At 49.2% G+C, this 14,884-nt stretch overlaps 1 protein-coding gene across 1 annotated transcript in view; it reads left to right on the top strand.

Moving 5' to 3' along the window:
- The window catches only part of PPT2 (palmitoyl-protein thioesterase 2), an 86,447-nt gene extending 72,334 nt beyond the window's left edge, over positions 1-14,113 (top strand). The window contains exons 8-9 of the mRNA XM_086924591.1: positions 5,475-5,529; positions 13,104-14,113. Of these exons, the coding sequence (XP_086780717.1) occupies positions 5,475-5,529; positions 13,104-13,247 (199 nt within the window). The 3' untranslated portion in view covers positions 13,248-14,113. The remainder of the gene's footprint in view (positions 1-5,474; positions 5,530-13,103) is intronic.
- The last annotated feature ends 771 nt before the right edge of the window (positions 14,114-14,884 follow it).

Raw genomic sequence — 14,884 nt, 5'->3', positions numbered from 1 at the left:
AGTTTGCAAGCAAGTGTAATAACCGTCTGATAAAGCCTGCACTGACTGCGTTTAAAACCAAAGCTTTAGCCACAAACTGCTATGTTGCCGAAATCTGGGGACATGTAAATATGCAGGTCTTACAAAAAGTGAAAAATTCCTTCCTTAGATGACTGTTACGCCTTGTCACAAGAACACCAATGATAATTCTCAGAGCTGAATTGTGAATGTTTATTGCAGTGGATTGCATTGCTTTCCACCCAGTAAGCTTTTGGATTCGACTCTGGACCACCCCTGCTCTTGCAGAGTACCAAAAGAGCCGAGGGACAACCTGAGATGCCTGTAAAGTTTGTATTGGTTTAGACATGTACAGGATATGCTAAGCTCAATAGAGTGTCTAGATTTGTGGCCCCATCCAGAAAACGTGACTAAGGCCACTTTACCCGCCGTGAAAAAGAAATTCTGGGCTCTCAGGTGACAAAAGCACAAGGCTATTAAAATGGGCTTATTATCTAAATATCTGGACATAAAAGCTGAACCATGTTGGGAGTCTTTCTTTGACTTGATTTTGCCACCTGAGAAAGGTGCCCTGTACCTCAGATTTAGGCTAGGCAGGCTACAGGTTCAGTCCTATAGAGCTGCTATGTGTGACTGTTCCCTCGGTGGGCTAGAAACATTGAAGCATTTTATGCTACCCTGTATTAAGTCATTAGACCCTCGAAGGTGTTACCTCCGCCCCTTGTTTATAAATACTTTACGAAGAGCTGTAAGGATGCCTTTTCACCTTAAGAGATCTATCATGCTGTAGCACATCACATATATTCACTGCTTTGAAGGGAAGATGGCCTATTACAAAATAGGGCTCGGAGAGTAGCAACTCTAGCAAGAATGAGAATCAAGGGAGCTTATTATGTTAGTCATGTCTGAGGCATTAGGTTGACTTCAGCACCACTGAAGAACCCTCCCAGCAGACCCGGCAACAAGAAAGCCTCGTGGTTCACCAACGAACTCAAAACCTCCAAGAAAAACTGCTGCACCCTCGAGGAAGCCTGGCGCCACAACCAGACTACAGAAAACATGACAGCCCTCAAGAATGCCACCCGCATACACCACCAGCTGATCTGCACCACCAAAAGGGCAACATTCAAAGAACGACTGGACAACAACACCCACAACTGCAAGGAACTCTTCAGCATCGTCAAAGAGCTCTCGAACCCCACCGCCTGCAACAACGACATCACACCCTCGCAAGACCTCTGCAACTCACTCGCCTCGTTCTTCCACCGCAAAATCGCCGACATACACAACAGCTTCGCCGCACAAACCATGCACCCAACCACCGAACCAGCGCCCCCCCACCACCACCCTCTGCAACTGGACAGCACCGAAGACACCACTCGCACGATGATCACCATCCACTCCGGATCCCCAACCGACCCCTGCCTGCACCACGTCTTCAACAAGGCCGACTCCATCATCGCACCCCAACTCCGGACATCATCAACATCTCCTTCGCCACCGCCACCTTCCCGGAGAACTGGAAACATGCTGAGCTCAGCGCCCTCCTGAAGAAACCCACCTCGAACCCCACGGACCTCAAGAACTTCCGCCCCATCTCGGTCCTCCCTTTTCCTGCCAAAGTCATCGAGAAGACCGTCAACAAACAACTCGCCGCCTTCCTCAAGACAAATGGATCCCTCGACCCCTCACAGTCCGGTTTCCGAGCTAACCTCAGCACCGAGACTGCCCTCATCGCAGCCACCGACGACATCAGATCCCTGCTTGACAACGGGGAAACAGCTGCCCTCATCCTCCTGGATCTCTCAGCAGCGATCGACACAGTATGCCACCGCACACTAATACAGCGCCTCAGCAACACCGGAATCCAAGGGAAGGCACTGGAGTGGATCGTCTCGTTCCTCAACGGAAGAACCCAGAGAGTTCACCTCCCTCCGTTCCGATCCGCGGCCACCAAAGTCATCTGCGGCGTACCTCAAGGATCCTCGCTCAGCCCCACCCTCTTCAACGTCTACATGAGCCCCCTCGCAGCCATCGCACGCCAACACAACCTCAACATCATCTCCTAGCCTGACGACACCCAGCTGATCCTCTCCCTCACCAACGACCCTGCCACCGCCAGAGCCAGCCTCCAGGAAGGAATGAAAGACGCCGCAGAATGGATGAAGTCCAGCCGCCTGAAAATGAACTCAGACAAGACGGAAGTCCTCATCCTGGGATCATCCCCCTCCGCATGGGACGACTCCTGGTGGCCCCCCGCCCTGGGCACCGCCCCAAAGCCAACGGACCACGCACGTAACCTGGGTTTCATCCTGGACTCCTCCCTCACGATGACCAAACAAGTCAGCGCCGTCTCGTCATCCTGCTTCAACACCCTGCGCATGCTCCGAAAGATCTTCCGATGGATCCCCACCGAAACCAGGAAGACGGTCACCCAGGCCCTCGTCACCAGCCGACTGGACTACGGGAACACCCTCTACGCGGGAACCACAGCCAAACTACAGAAAAGACTCCAGCGCATACAGAACGCCTCCGCACGACTCATCCTGGACATCCCCCGCCACAACCACATCTCTGCCCACCTGAGAGACCTGCACTGGCTCCCCTTCAACAAGAGAATCGCATTCAGACTCTTCACCCACGCACACAAGGCTCTCCACGACTTGGGCCCCAAGTACGTCAACAATTGCCTCACATTCTACACACCCACCTGCCAGCTCCGCTCGACCAGCCTCGCCCTCGCCACCGTCCCACGCATTCGCAGAGCCACCGCCGGAGGAAGATCCTTTTCCCACCTAGCGGCCAAGACATGGAACTCCCTCTCCATCCACCTACGACTGACCCAGGACCATCTCTCCTTCAGGAAACAACTCAAGACCTGGCTATTCGAGCAGTAGCGGATCCCTCCCCTCCCAGCGCCTTGAGACCCTAACAGGTGAGTAGCGCGCTTTACAAATACACCTGATTGATTGATTGATTTGGTCTAAAGTTCACTTGCACTTTCATTCGATGGGAGGATTAGGGCAGTGATTTGAGCCTACATAGGTGCTACCTCTTAAGTGAGTGATGGAGCAGCACTTATTGCTATCATATAAGGCAGTACAAGGTTGTATAGGTCTATCTCTCGGGCACCGATATATTTTTTAAAGGCTTTGCTTTGCAAAAATGCAATTTAGCTGTTTTGCAGAAGTGAGTGGTAGGGCAGCACTTATCGCGGTCTTGTAAGGTGAGATAAGGTTTAATAGGTCTACATCTGGTACCAGTATATATGTGCATAAAATCTGCCCTCTGTTGATGCACTTAAGCTGTTTTGCACAGACATAGCCACTGAGGCAGACCAATATTTTATATTCATTAGCCATTCTAGACGACAACTATACTTAGCACTTTACCTGCTCATTACGCAGACATAGATATATATATTTTAAAGGCTTTTGTCCTGCACAGATGCACTTTAGCTATCCTGCACAGGCGAAGCCTTCGAGGCAGATTAATGTCTCTAGAGTTATTAGTCGTTCTAGACGGCAACTATAAATAGCACTTAACCTGTTTGTACCAAAGAAATATAATATTTTTTCTAACTACTTCTGCACTCTGCATGGATGCACTCTTTGCTGTCTTTACACAGTTAAAGCCCTTGCGGTGGCCTAATATTCCCAAGCCATCAGCTGACACAGTCAAAAATCACTTATAGCATTTTTATGTGCTTGTTGCTTAGTTACAATACTATTCTTCGCTTGCCCTCTCTTGCTTTTATACTTAGGAATCATTGCACGATAAGTGTATTGTTTTAATATAACTAGATATGCCATTTCCAGTCCCTGTTCATTTTGCACTGACGACACCCTTGATCAAACACATCTACGATGTTATTCGTTGTGCATCCTGCTTAGCTAAACTACGCCTTATTCGTGATACAGTGGAGGATGATTGTTACATCCATGTTACCAGGGGAAGCCACGCGGACTAATTGCAACCCTCTTGGGGTGTTTAACCTATTCGGGCAGTATTTATTTTGCATCCATGAAATTACAGAAGGCAGGCATGTTAGCATACGGGAGCACGTCAAGGGGAATATTTTGATGTTTTATCTGGGACATGTATTGTCATAATGAGGTGTATATTTTTGGATATTTTATTTATTTTATTTTATAGCATTTGTAAGGCGCGCAGCTACCCACAAAGGGTTTCCCGGCGCCAGAAACGCAAAACACTCAGATATCACTGGGGAGAGAACAGACAAAGCAATTATTTATTAAAAAGCCACGTTTTTATGCTCTTTCTAAAATTCACATAGCTTTCCTCCTTGCGAATGTGAAAGGGCAGTGTGTTCCACAGCATTGGCCCCAGGTAGGAGAAAGATCTCCCGCCTATTCTGGCTCTTTTAAACCTTGGTACTGCAAAGTTTGCCGCTGTACCTGAACGCAGGTTACGGTTTGGGAGGTAGGGCTTAGCAAGGGCCTGAAGATATTTGGGGGCAGTGCCAGCTTTGATTTTAAATAGGTAGCTCAAGGCTTTGAAACGAATACGGTTCTCAACCTTAAGCCAATGCAGATCCTTGAGATGTTGGGTGATCCTAGCAGATCTGGGGATTTTACAAAGCAGTCTAGCCGCAGCGTTCTGCACTAGTTGCAGACGCTTTATCACTGCCTTATTTGAGCCCAGGTATAAGATGTTACCGTAATCAAGCCGAGATGTCACTAAGGCATTGACCACGGTCTTCTGGGTAGTAAGTGGCAGCATCCAGATGATTTTGCGTAACCATTTGATAATGGTGAAGCATATACCTGCCACTTTGTTTGCTTGCTGGGACATGGATAAACAGTCATCAATGGTGACCCCAAGGTTTCTAACCTGCGAGGCTGGGGATGGAAGTTTACCCAATGATGGTGGCCAATGGGAATCATTCCAGAGATCTTTGCTATTTCCTAACAGGAGTACCTCTGTTTTATCTCCATTTAGTTTAAGTTGGTTGTCTGACATCCAGCAAAAAATTTCTTGGAGGCCTACTTTTAATGCAGATGGGGTAGACATGTCAGATTTGGAGAGTGAGAATAGGACTTGTGAATCATCTGCATAGGTCATTAAACTTAAGCCAACATTTTATACAAGATTGGCCAGTGGACGTAGGTATAAATTAAAAAGCAGAGGGCTCAAAATTGATCCTTGTGGCACTCCGTGAGGAGAATGGAATACCTCAGAGCAAGCCTCCGAAGAGGAGATCTGGAAAGTACGGAGGGAAAGGTAGGATCTAATCCATTCCAGAGCTTTGCCTTCGATGCAATGTATAAACTGTATGTTTTATTATTGTGTGACTTTATTGCATAGCTGAATCAATAAACTTGAGTTAACACTGTTTATATTTTTTGTCCTGACCTCTTGCACAGTATGTGCAGTGTTGTCATAGTGTAAGTGAGATGAGAGAATATACAGTAGAAGCACATTCCTAATTGAATGATTCTTTTTGTGTTTTTCAGCCAGTTTGGGTTTTACAATGAAAACGAGACGGTGATGGACATGCGTCATCAGAAGGTAAGGAGGATCGCACCTGTTATGTTATGTTATGTTATTTGTCTTTTTGTATAGCGCAACGGTTACTCAAAAAGAGTGTCCCGGCGCTTTAGGTAAGGCGGACAGAATTCAGAATAACACAACACAGATAAAAGAGGTGAGGAATCAACAGAAAAAAACAGAGCTACTGGCAGACCTATTGAGAAAACAGCCAGGTTTTGAGACCTCTTCTAAAATCAAGGAGGGTAGTCGCCCCCCGCAAAGGGAGCGGTAATGAATTCCACATCTGTGGAGCCAGGAGACTGAAGGAGCGACCCCCTAGGCGGGCCCTCTTCACACGCGGAACAGCCGCCAAAAGTAAGGATTCCGACCTCAAAGAGCGGGTAGGGAGGTAAAAGGTCAGTCTCTTTTGGAGGTGTTTAGCTCCCACAGCATGGAGCGCTTTATAGGCCAGGGTCAGAGCCTTAAAGGCAATTCGTTTGCGGATGGGTAGCCAGTGTAGCGTCACCAACAACCCAGAGGCGCTGGTACGTCTACTTAGGCCAAAGATGGCCCTGGCCGCCGCGTTCTGTACAACTTGCAGCCTCTGCAGCAGATACTCAGGCAGGCCCAGGTAAAGAATGTTGGCATAATCCAACCTGGAGCCTATCAGGGCCTGCACTGTCAGCCTCTTGTGCTCCTCGGACAAGAGAGGCAGAAACTTCCGCAACATTTTTAAAAGGCCGAAGCAGGTACCGGTTACCCCCAGGATCTGGGCTTTCATCGTCAGCCCCTTGTCCATCTTCACCCCCAAGTTTTTGGCCATGGGCGAAGAACCGGACGGAGGGAACATGTCGATGGGCCACCAGGCCTGCCAGCAGGGCTCCGTATCGCACCCGAAGAAGAGTACCTCCGATTTGTCGGAATTGCACTTGAGGCTGTGCAGTTGGAACCATGCAAACACAGCCCCAAGGCAATTCTGGATACTCTCCCCGTCGAAGTCAGCCCCCCTCTCACAAGAGAAGAGGAGCTGGGTGTCGTCGGCATACGACACGATCCGGGCACCAAATGACTCCACCACCGCCGCCAAAGGGGTCATATAGATATTAAAAAGGGTCGGGCTCAATATAGAGCCCTGAGGGACCCCAACTCCCAGAGGCGGCATTACAGCGTTGTCAGATGATGTCCAGATCGTTTGCCGGCGGCCGGCCAAGAAGGAAGAAAACCATTTGAGCACCGTCCCCCGCGGGCCAATCTCAAAGAGTCTTGCGAGCAGGCCCTCATGGGGGACGGTGTCAAAAGCCGCCGACAAGTCCAACAACACCAGCATGACTTTGCCCCCGGTATCCAGCACCCCTTTAATGGTTTCCGAAACCTCCAGGAGCGCGGTCTCGGTGCTGCGATTTGAGCGGAAGCCCGACTGGGAGTCATGCAAGATCTCATGAGACTCCAGAAAATTGGAGAGCACCGACTGAACGTGCTTCTCCAAAATTTTTACAAGAGCCGGCAGCAGCGAAATTGGCCTGTAATTGGCTGGAGCTTTCGGGTCAAGTCCCGGCTTTTTAAGCAACGGGATGACCATTGCCTGCTTCCATGCTGGCGGCACCTCTCCCAAACTCAACGAAAGGTTGAGAAGAGGGTGAGCCAGCGGATTAACCACCTCCGCCAATTTACCCAGGAGCTTAGCTGGGCAGGGGTCAAGCGGAGACCCAGATTTTAAGTTGCCCATAAGCGCAAGGGAAGCGGAGGCTGGCAGAGATGGAAACTCAGCCAATATGGCGCCCTGCATAACTGGGGGAAGAGTACCCGCCTCGGGCATCGGCAAAGTGACCGGTCCACTCAATAGAAAGGAGTCCTGGATGAGTTTGATCTTGCCTGTGAAGAAACACGCAAGATCGGCCGCCCAGGATTCTGCGGGGCCCTCTTCCGAGGTGGTAGTCCGAGGTGAGATGAATTCTCGAACAATAGTAAAAATCTCCTTACTAGAGTTTGACGCTGCCTCAATTCTCCCCGCAAGATAGGCTTTTTTTTCGAGGCGGATGTCCCGGTGGTAGGCTCTAACCAGGGCCTTATAGGCAGCCCTGTCCTTACTGTCGTAATGTGCCCGCCAGGCCCTTTCGGCTACCTTGCACTGCTGCCGCATAGCCCACAGAGCAGTGGTAAACCAAGGGGCCGAGACCCGCTTAGGTGTCGGGCGGGGGGGCAGAACAGGGGCCAGGTCATTCAGCCTCTCCGTTAGCCATTTTTGCAGGGACTCCAAGTCTCTCTCTAGTTCGCCAGACAAAGGGCAAAGGTGAGTCGCAGCAGCCTGAGCCAGCATCTCAGGGGTCACCCTGCTAAATGCTCTAAAGGCTCGTCCCCGCTGCTGTGAGACAGGGTTCGGCGCCCTGACATTGCCGCTGATTACAAATTTCGCAAGCCAATGGTCCGACCACAAGACCGGAAGGATCTCTTTCACTACCAGAGGAGAAGTCGAGAAGACCTGGTCAAGGGTATGCCCCTTATCGTGGGTCGGGCCCTGCAAATGCGGGGTAAGACCCAGCGGCGTCATAACCTCCAAGAGCTTAATAGCGGCGGGGTCCGACGGATCATCCATCCGGATGTTAAAGTCCCCCGCCACTAAGCAGTGTTCTGCTCTCAGGGCTAAGCCCACCAACACCAACTCAAGGTCGGCAAAAAACGTCCCAAGCGGACCAGGGGGGGCGGTAAACTAACAGTCCCTTGACTGATTGATGTGGCGCTAGCATGATTGAAAAAGCCAGCGATTCCGAGCCGCGGATGTCCTCAGTCGGCAAGATGGTACAGGGCGTACCCTTCTTTACCACCAATGCGACCCCGCCACCCCTGCCCTTTGCTCTGTCCTTCCTGAAGATGTCAAAAACAGGCGGAATGGCCATAGCCACATCAGGATTGGACGCTTCACCCCACCAAGTCTCCGTCCCTCCGGCCCTTCAAAGCCCACACTCCATGACTGCCAATTTATTCACACACCAAATCTGTATTGAACACCTACGGTTATTCTAATCATAGTATGTGCTACGAAGAAAATGTACTCAATTTGCCAGTCCCTCTAGTCCTTGACCACAATCTAATGATCCATATCCATAATGATCCGCTTTTGTATGAGTGCATAGCTTCAGCCTTTGAAACCAGAGGCCTGCTGCTATTGTCGTTTCATAATTTGCTGTGTGCAAAATCTCTTGAAGCAGATTGAGTTCATGTGTCTCGCTGTGTGTACATCAGTGTCCCACACAATGCAGTTGATGGCATGTCCTGCACCAAGCCAGGAGAAGACAGTGGGAGGCATCAGGGAATTCTCGATCACTCCTCTGTTTCACTGGGGTCAACAGTGCGAACAGCTTCACTTCACCCATTGAAGACGCTCCTTTTGCAGGTCCAGGCGAAAGCCTCGCCTATCAGTGCCCTCAGCTGTGCTGCAGAGAACTGGTGCCATGTCAACCCTACTCAATGATCAGTAACCCAGGCTAAATTAATGTGCATACTCTTTGTAAGGCCAATGTGGAACCCAGGTGTACTGCCAGTGGTGTTGTGAGAAGCCGCAGCATCCCACTGCTTGTGGAATAGTGGTAAAACCCTGTTCGGTCTAGGACTAATTAATGCCCTATTGGGTGATTTCTTGGGCCATCTCTTGCACGGCCACCCAGCAGCATTCCAGACCGCGTGCTTCAGCCAAACAGGGGGCTGTTCTCACGAGTGGTCTTTATACCCAAGTAGCTGCCACCTCCTCGTTTCTCAGCAGCGGTCTTCAGGCAGCGTCTTCTTTACGCACCATTTTGAGTCTGAACCACTGTCTCGCATAGTCTATGGTTACCTAGGCACAAGGAGGCTGTGGTGAGGTGAACATCCACCCCTCGGTTCAACACATCAAACTGTATTGTCTCTTTTATTACCAGTTGTTACCCAGTTTAGTGGTTCGTTGTGTGGTAGTTGGAAGGGACTGATTTTGAATTATCTCTGCCAGTATTAGAGCCTCGGACCTGCAGGTTGCATCCACGCCCTGGGTCGTCGTATGGCATTTTACCCTATCCGTGCTCCCTCTCTACCTAATTATTTATTTTATTTTAAGGTTTTATAGAGCGCGAACCAGACCTGTGAGGGTATCGGAGCGCTTTATATGATTGAGGGGGAGGTATACAAAGGGCATAGGAAGGGAGGATATCAAAGGGAAACAAGTGTTAGGTACATTATGTAGGAAAAACAGGCAGTCTCAAGTTCCGGATAGACATGGGTTAAAAAAAAGGTAGAGTTAATATACAGGAAAGTAGGTAGTCTCAGCTCCCGGGTGTGAAGCCCAGAGGGCCGGGAGGTATCATCCGGGAAAGTCAAGGAAAAAGCCGTCATGGCGGGCGGTACAAGGACGTAGAGGAGATTGTAATGCGTTCGTTAGGCAAGGAATTTGCCCATAAGGAAAATGTTGGTCTCCTTTGCAAAAGATGACAGTCTTCTGATGGTGGGCAAGGAAGGCAGGGGAGTTAGAGTATAGAGCCTTGTGAGTAATGCAGGCCATCTTAAGTTGGATTCTGGTCTCGAGAGGGAGCTAATTCAGGTCTTTCAGGTGGGGAGAGATGTGGTCGAATTTCCTTAAGCCGGTTAAGAGTCTGGCGGCGGCGTTGAGGCAGGCTTTCAGTGGGGCCAGAGAGTTTTTATGCAGATCAGCAAGAGTAGAGCAACCTTGTTCAAGTCTAGAGATGACTAGTGCCTAGGTTGCCATTTTTAGGTCGGGAGGGTCGAGGAAGGGTTTCAAGTTTCTTAGGTAACTCAGGTGAAATCTGGTAGCTTTAGCCATCGAATTAATGTGGCGACGCATGTTCAAGCTGCCGTCTAGAGTTATTCCCATGGATTTTGCAGAGTCCACAATGGTAGGAGAGCAGTTTAGCGCTGTGATGGCCTTGATCCATTGTTGGATGTCTGGATTGGTTTTGGGTGGGGCGATGAGAAGAAACTCGTTTTTTTTGCGTTACGTTTGAGCTGGTTAGAGGTGAGCCAGTGGATAGTCCGTTTCAAAGCCTCATTGAGGGAGAGAATGTCCTTAGGAGAAGAGATTTTTATGTAAATCTGTGTGTCGTCAGCATACATGTGGTAGGAGATATTGGCGGTGTGTAGCACCTCTGCGAGAGGTTCCAGGTAAAGATTGAAAAGAGTAGGGGACAGGGTTGAGCCTTGAGGGACTCCCACCGTGATCAGGGAGGGGGCGGATAGGTTGCCGTTAATTGGGATTCTCTGTGAGCGATTCTGGCAGAAGGATCTAAACCATTTGAGAACGGTGCCATCCAAACCCATCCTGAGTTTTAGGCGTTCAAGGAGTTTTTCGTGGTTGACCATATCGAAGGCCGAAGTTAGATTTAGGAGGATAAGGAGATAGGAACTACCTTGGTCCAGGGCTTGAAGAGCATCATCAACAATGTGGAGGAGGGTGGTTTCGGTGCTGTGTCCAGGTCTGAATCCGGATTGGTAGTAATCCAGTAAGTGAAAGTTAGTGATGTGTAGGCTCAGTTGCTGTTGCACACATTTTTCGAGAACTTTGGCTAGGAGTGGGATGCTGGAAACAGGTCTACAGTTTTCAAGGGAGGAGGGATCCAGTGTAGTTTTTTTTAAATGGGGGCGACTTGGCCAGCTTTGAGAGAGTCCGGTATCGATCCCTGTAGGAGGGAGGCATTCATTATTGCAGTCCAGGAAGGGATGATAGCCTGAGGGGCGGCAGTTAGAGGGGAGAGGGTCATTCAAGTGATTGTTCGGGTTTAGGGAGGAAAGAATTTTCGAGACGGAGTGGTCGTCGTAGACTTTGAAGCTGGACCAATGGGCATGGTTTTTGGGTGATGTCTGGGAGGGCAACGTGGAGAAAGCCAACGGAGTTAGGGAGAGAGTTGCAGATTCGAGTTCGATCCCTAAGGGAGAGTTTTTGTTGCAGAAGTAGGAGAAGAATTCTTCACAAGATATTAGCGATTTAGGGGTTTCTTTATAAGTTTTTGCTAGTTTGTTGAATTGGTGTTTGACTAAGTCGAATAACTTGCAAGGTCTATTTTTGGCGTTATCTAGTTCTGTTCTGAAGAATTCTTTTTTCGAATTTAGTATTTTCCTATTGTAGGCATTTCTGGCCTGTCGGAAAAGCTTTAGGTAGGTTGCTGACGGGTGTTGTTTCCAGTTATGTTCTGTCTGCCAAAGGGGTCTCCTCTCCTTGTTGAGGGATTCGTTGAACCAGGGATTCTGGTCTGTGGTCTGGGTTCTTTTAAGTTTTAGCAGTGCGAGGTCATCGAGAATGTTGGCTATGGTAGAGGAGTAATGATCAGTGAGGCTGTGGACCGAGGTGAGATGAGGGGGGAGGGAGGTCAGTCTCACAGCTCGCAGCCAATTGTCCGTGATCTAGGTTTTTGGTGTCTCTAACCCATCGTTTGGGGATTAGGGGTTGAGGTGTCCATGTCTTGTGGGTGCCAGGCAGAAGGAAGGAAATAGCGTGGTGGTCGGACCAGTCACAAGGGTCAATAGAGGTAAGTTTGACTGCTGACTCTTTGGCGATGATCCAGTCTAGAGTGGTGCCTTTCATGTGAGTAGGGAGGCTTGGGTAAGGGCTTGGTCGGCCAAGAAGTCTCTGATGGCATTGACCTGCGGGTCTTTGGGGTCGTTCCAGTGCAAGTTGAAATCTCCAAGGAAAATGTCATTAGAGTTAGAGGAAGCTTTGGTTGTGATGATTTCCATAAGATGGTCAGTGAAGGAGTCATTTTTGCCTGGGGGGTGGTAGAAAATATGAAGTCTACACATTTGAGTGTTGTTGTTACAAATGGAGAGTGCAAGGTATTCAAAGGAGTCTGTGGGATCACCCAGAAGTTCTGTAGCAAGGAGTGAAGAGCGATAAATGCAGGCAATGCCACCTCCTTTTTTTTTTTTTGTTGATTGCCTGTCTAGTCTTACGTTGTTATAATTGGGTGGGACTAGATGTCTAGGCAGGGCGATGAGGATTCGGTGAGCCAAGATTCCGTCAAGATCGCTAAGTCCGAATTATGGCTCAGGATGAGATCAGCGACATCCGAGGCATGCTTTACTGCAGAACGACAGTTAATTAGGAGCACGGATAGATGGGGGTCAGAGTGTGTGTCATGGGTAGGGGCAGAGATGGGTACTATCGCTAGGTTGCTATTGACCAATCCTCTGAAGCGGATAGTAGAGGGTCTGTTACGGTTGGCTGCAACTGTGCGGATAAGGTGTTCGTCATTAAGGTCTAAGGGGCATGGGGTTGTCAGGGCAGCTTCGTAGCTAGAGAGGAGGGCTGCAACTTCGTCCTCTGTGAGGTCTGGAGGGCTAGTCGTGATAGGAGTAGAATTGTAGGAAAGGAAGAGGGCCAGAACTTCGTCCTCCGATAGGAGGCAGGGCTGCTTGCGGGGGCGCAGGTGTCTTAGGGATAGCAGTAACATTTTTGTTCCTCTTTCTTATCCGCCTTTCCAGTCTATCTTTAATTGCTGTTTGTGTTTGCTTTTTTGGTTGTCCTGTCAACTCTGCACTGCCACCCCTCCCCGCGGCAGTGCTGGCGCTCCTCCACCCAGACTGGTTGAGTTGCATGTCTGACTCTCTCTCTCTCTCTCTCTCTCTCTCTCCTGTTTCAGGTGTACCTGCAAGATGCATTCGGCCTGAAGACGCTGGATGCCCGGCGCGCCATCACTTCGTACACTGTCTCAGGAGTGCACCACACCACCTGGCACTCCAACCTTACCGTCTACGAGTCCTACATTGAAAAATGGCTGACATAGTGGAGCCAATAAGTGGATTGAAGACAGTCACCCCTCCCACAGACCCTTCACCCTCCTCACCCCATCCAGAGGCTGCCAGCTATTTGGGTGGTTCTCATGCAGGGGTACATTGGGTTGCGAAGATCACAGGAGTATTAAGGCCTTGATGCAAAGAACACAAGTTGTCTGCCCATCCTCGATTGCGATGGGCGGCATTGCAGGAGGGGAGTGAACGCCTATCAGTCATTGCGTTTCTGTTCATCACAAAAGGGTTTCGTTTTTGCAAACACTGCCATGGTAACGGGAAACCCGACTGGGATAGTGGAGGACAAATCCTTAGGGAAAGAAGTAGGAAAAAAACGAATTTTACTGTCTTTTATATTTATTTATTTTTTAAGCTGCTAGTTATGTCTGAAATGTTCTGTCCTTGTGCAGATATGTGCCTTGTCTGCATGTCAGAATGTTCAGTCTCCTCAGTCTGATGGTAGTTTTTGAGTAGTGTAACATCCCTCAGCGATAACTGCGACAGCACTACCCCCTCATTTCACTTACAGAATGGAGGGGAGGGTGTGATGTAGGCCCTACCAGATTGCTATCCTGGTCATCTCCAAACTACTAAAGTTGAGATGGGTGAAAACTGGTGCCTTTACTTCAACGAGTCTGACTATCAAGAAAGCCCAGTGCATCACACCCCGCCCATTTTCGTTGTTTGGAGATGACCACAATCCGGGTTTTGAAGAGAAGTCTCTCCCTGTATATTTTTTGTTTCTAGCATTCTGTGTTTTTTTTTTTTAATTACTATAAAAGGTTCAGGAGTTCAAGCTGCATTGGTGATGTATTTCCCTTTTCGTTTTGCCGTTTTCAGGATTAGTAGTATGGATGGAAAAGATCAGAGCTTACTTCACGCCCCTTTGGACCATAATAGTCTGCGAATGAGTCGATATGAAACCCTAAAATTACTTCCATTTAATTATGAAGTAAAAAAATAAGCAAAGGCTGGCAGGGGCTGATTTATAATTTTACGGGCGGCACTCCGACAGTTAGGTTGGAGGAGGACATTACATTTGCCATCCTAACGGATGCCAAATTTGGAGATCACCGCTGGCCTGCAGTTATTTTTGTACCTTAAGGTACAAAGTAATTGTTAGATGGTCACTATTCTGACGGCCACCCACCAAACCTTAAAGTTTTTGTTTTTCAAAAACAAAGTCCCAGAGGTGGAGTTTGCTGATGAAAACATAAAGATTCATGACCACTGCACCCAAGAAGTTTTTTGCCCTAAGTCTGTGGTGTCGCTATTTGCTTTTCCTAACCCATAGCTGTAAAACGTGGTGGTGACAGACAAAAAAACAAATGACATCCCATCATCAACCTTAATTAGGCCAGGCGGTGTAATACCCTTCTTCCGACGGTCCAAACCCTGTCAGGTCGTTCGAGGAAGGTGTCCATTGACTGAGCCAACGGGGGCTTCATCAACGGAAAGCTGGAGGTCCTACCACACTAAGGGGGTCATTATGATTGCGGATTTTCCGCATCCTCGGGGCCGGCGGAAGCCACCGCCGGCCCCGAGAATGCGGAAAATCCGCAGCGGACTGACCAAAGACCCACCGCCAGATTAGGATGGCTGGTGGGCCCTGGTTTCCGTCCGCAGCTTTTCC

Source organism: Lissotriton vulgaris, chromosome 5 (genome assembly GCF_964263255.1).
Source record: "Lissotriton vulgaris chromosome 5, aLisVul1.2, whole genome shotgun sequence".
Classification (NCBI taxonomy): domain Eukaryota; kingdom Metazoa; phylum Chordata; class Amphibia; order Caudata; family Salamandridae; genus Lissotriton; species Lissotriton vulgaris.
This window is presented reverse-complemented; position numbering and strand designations above follow the sequence as displayed.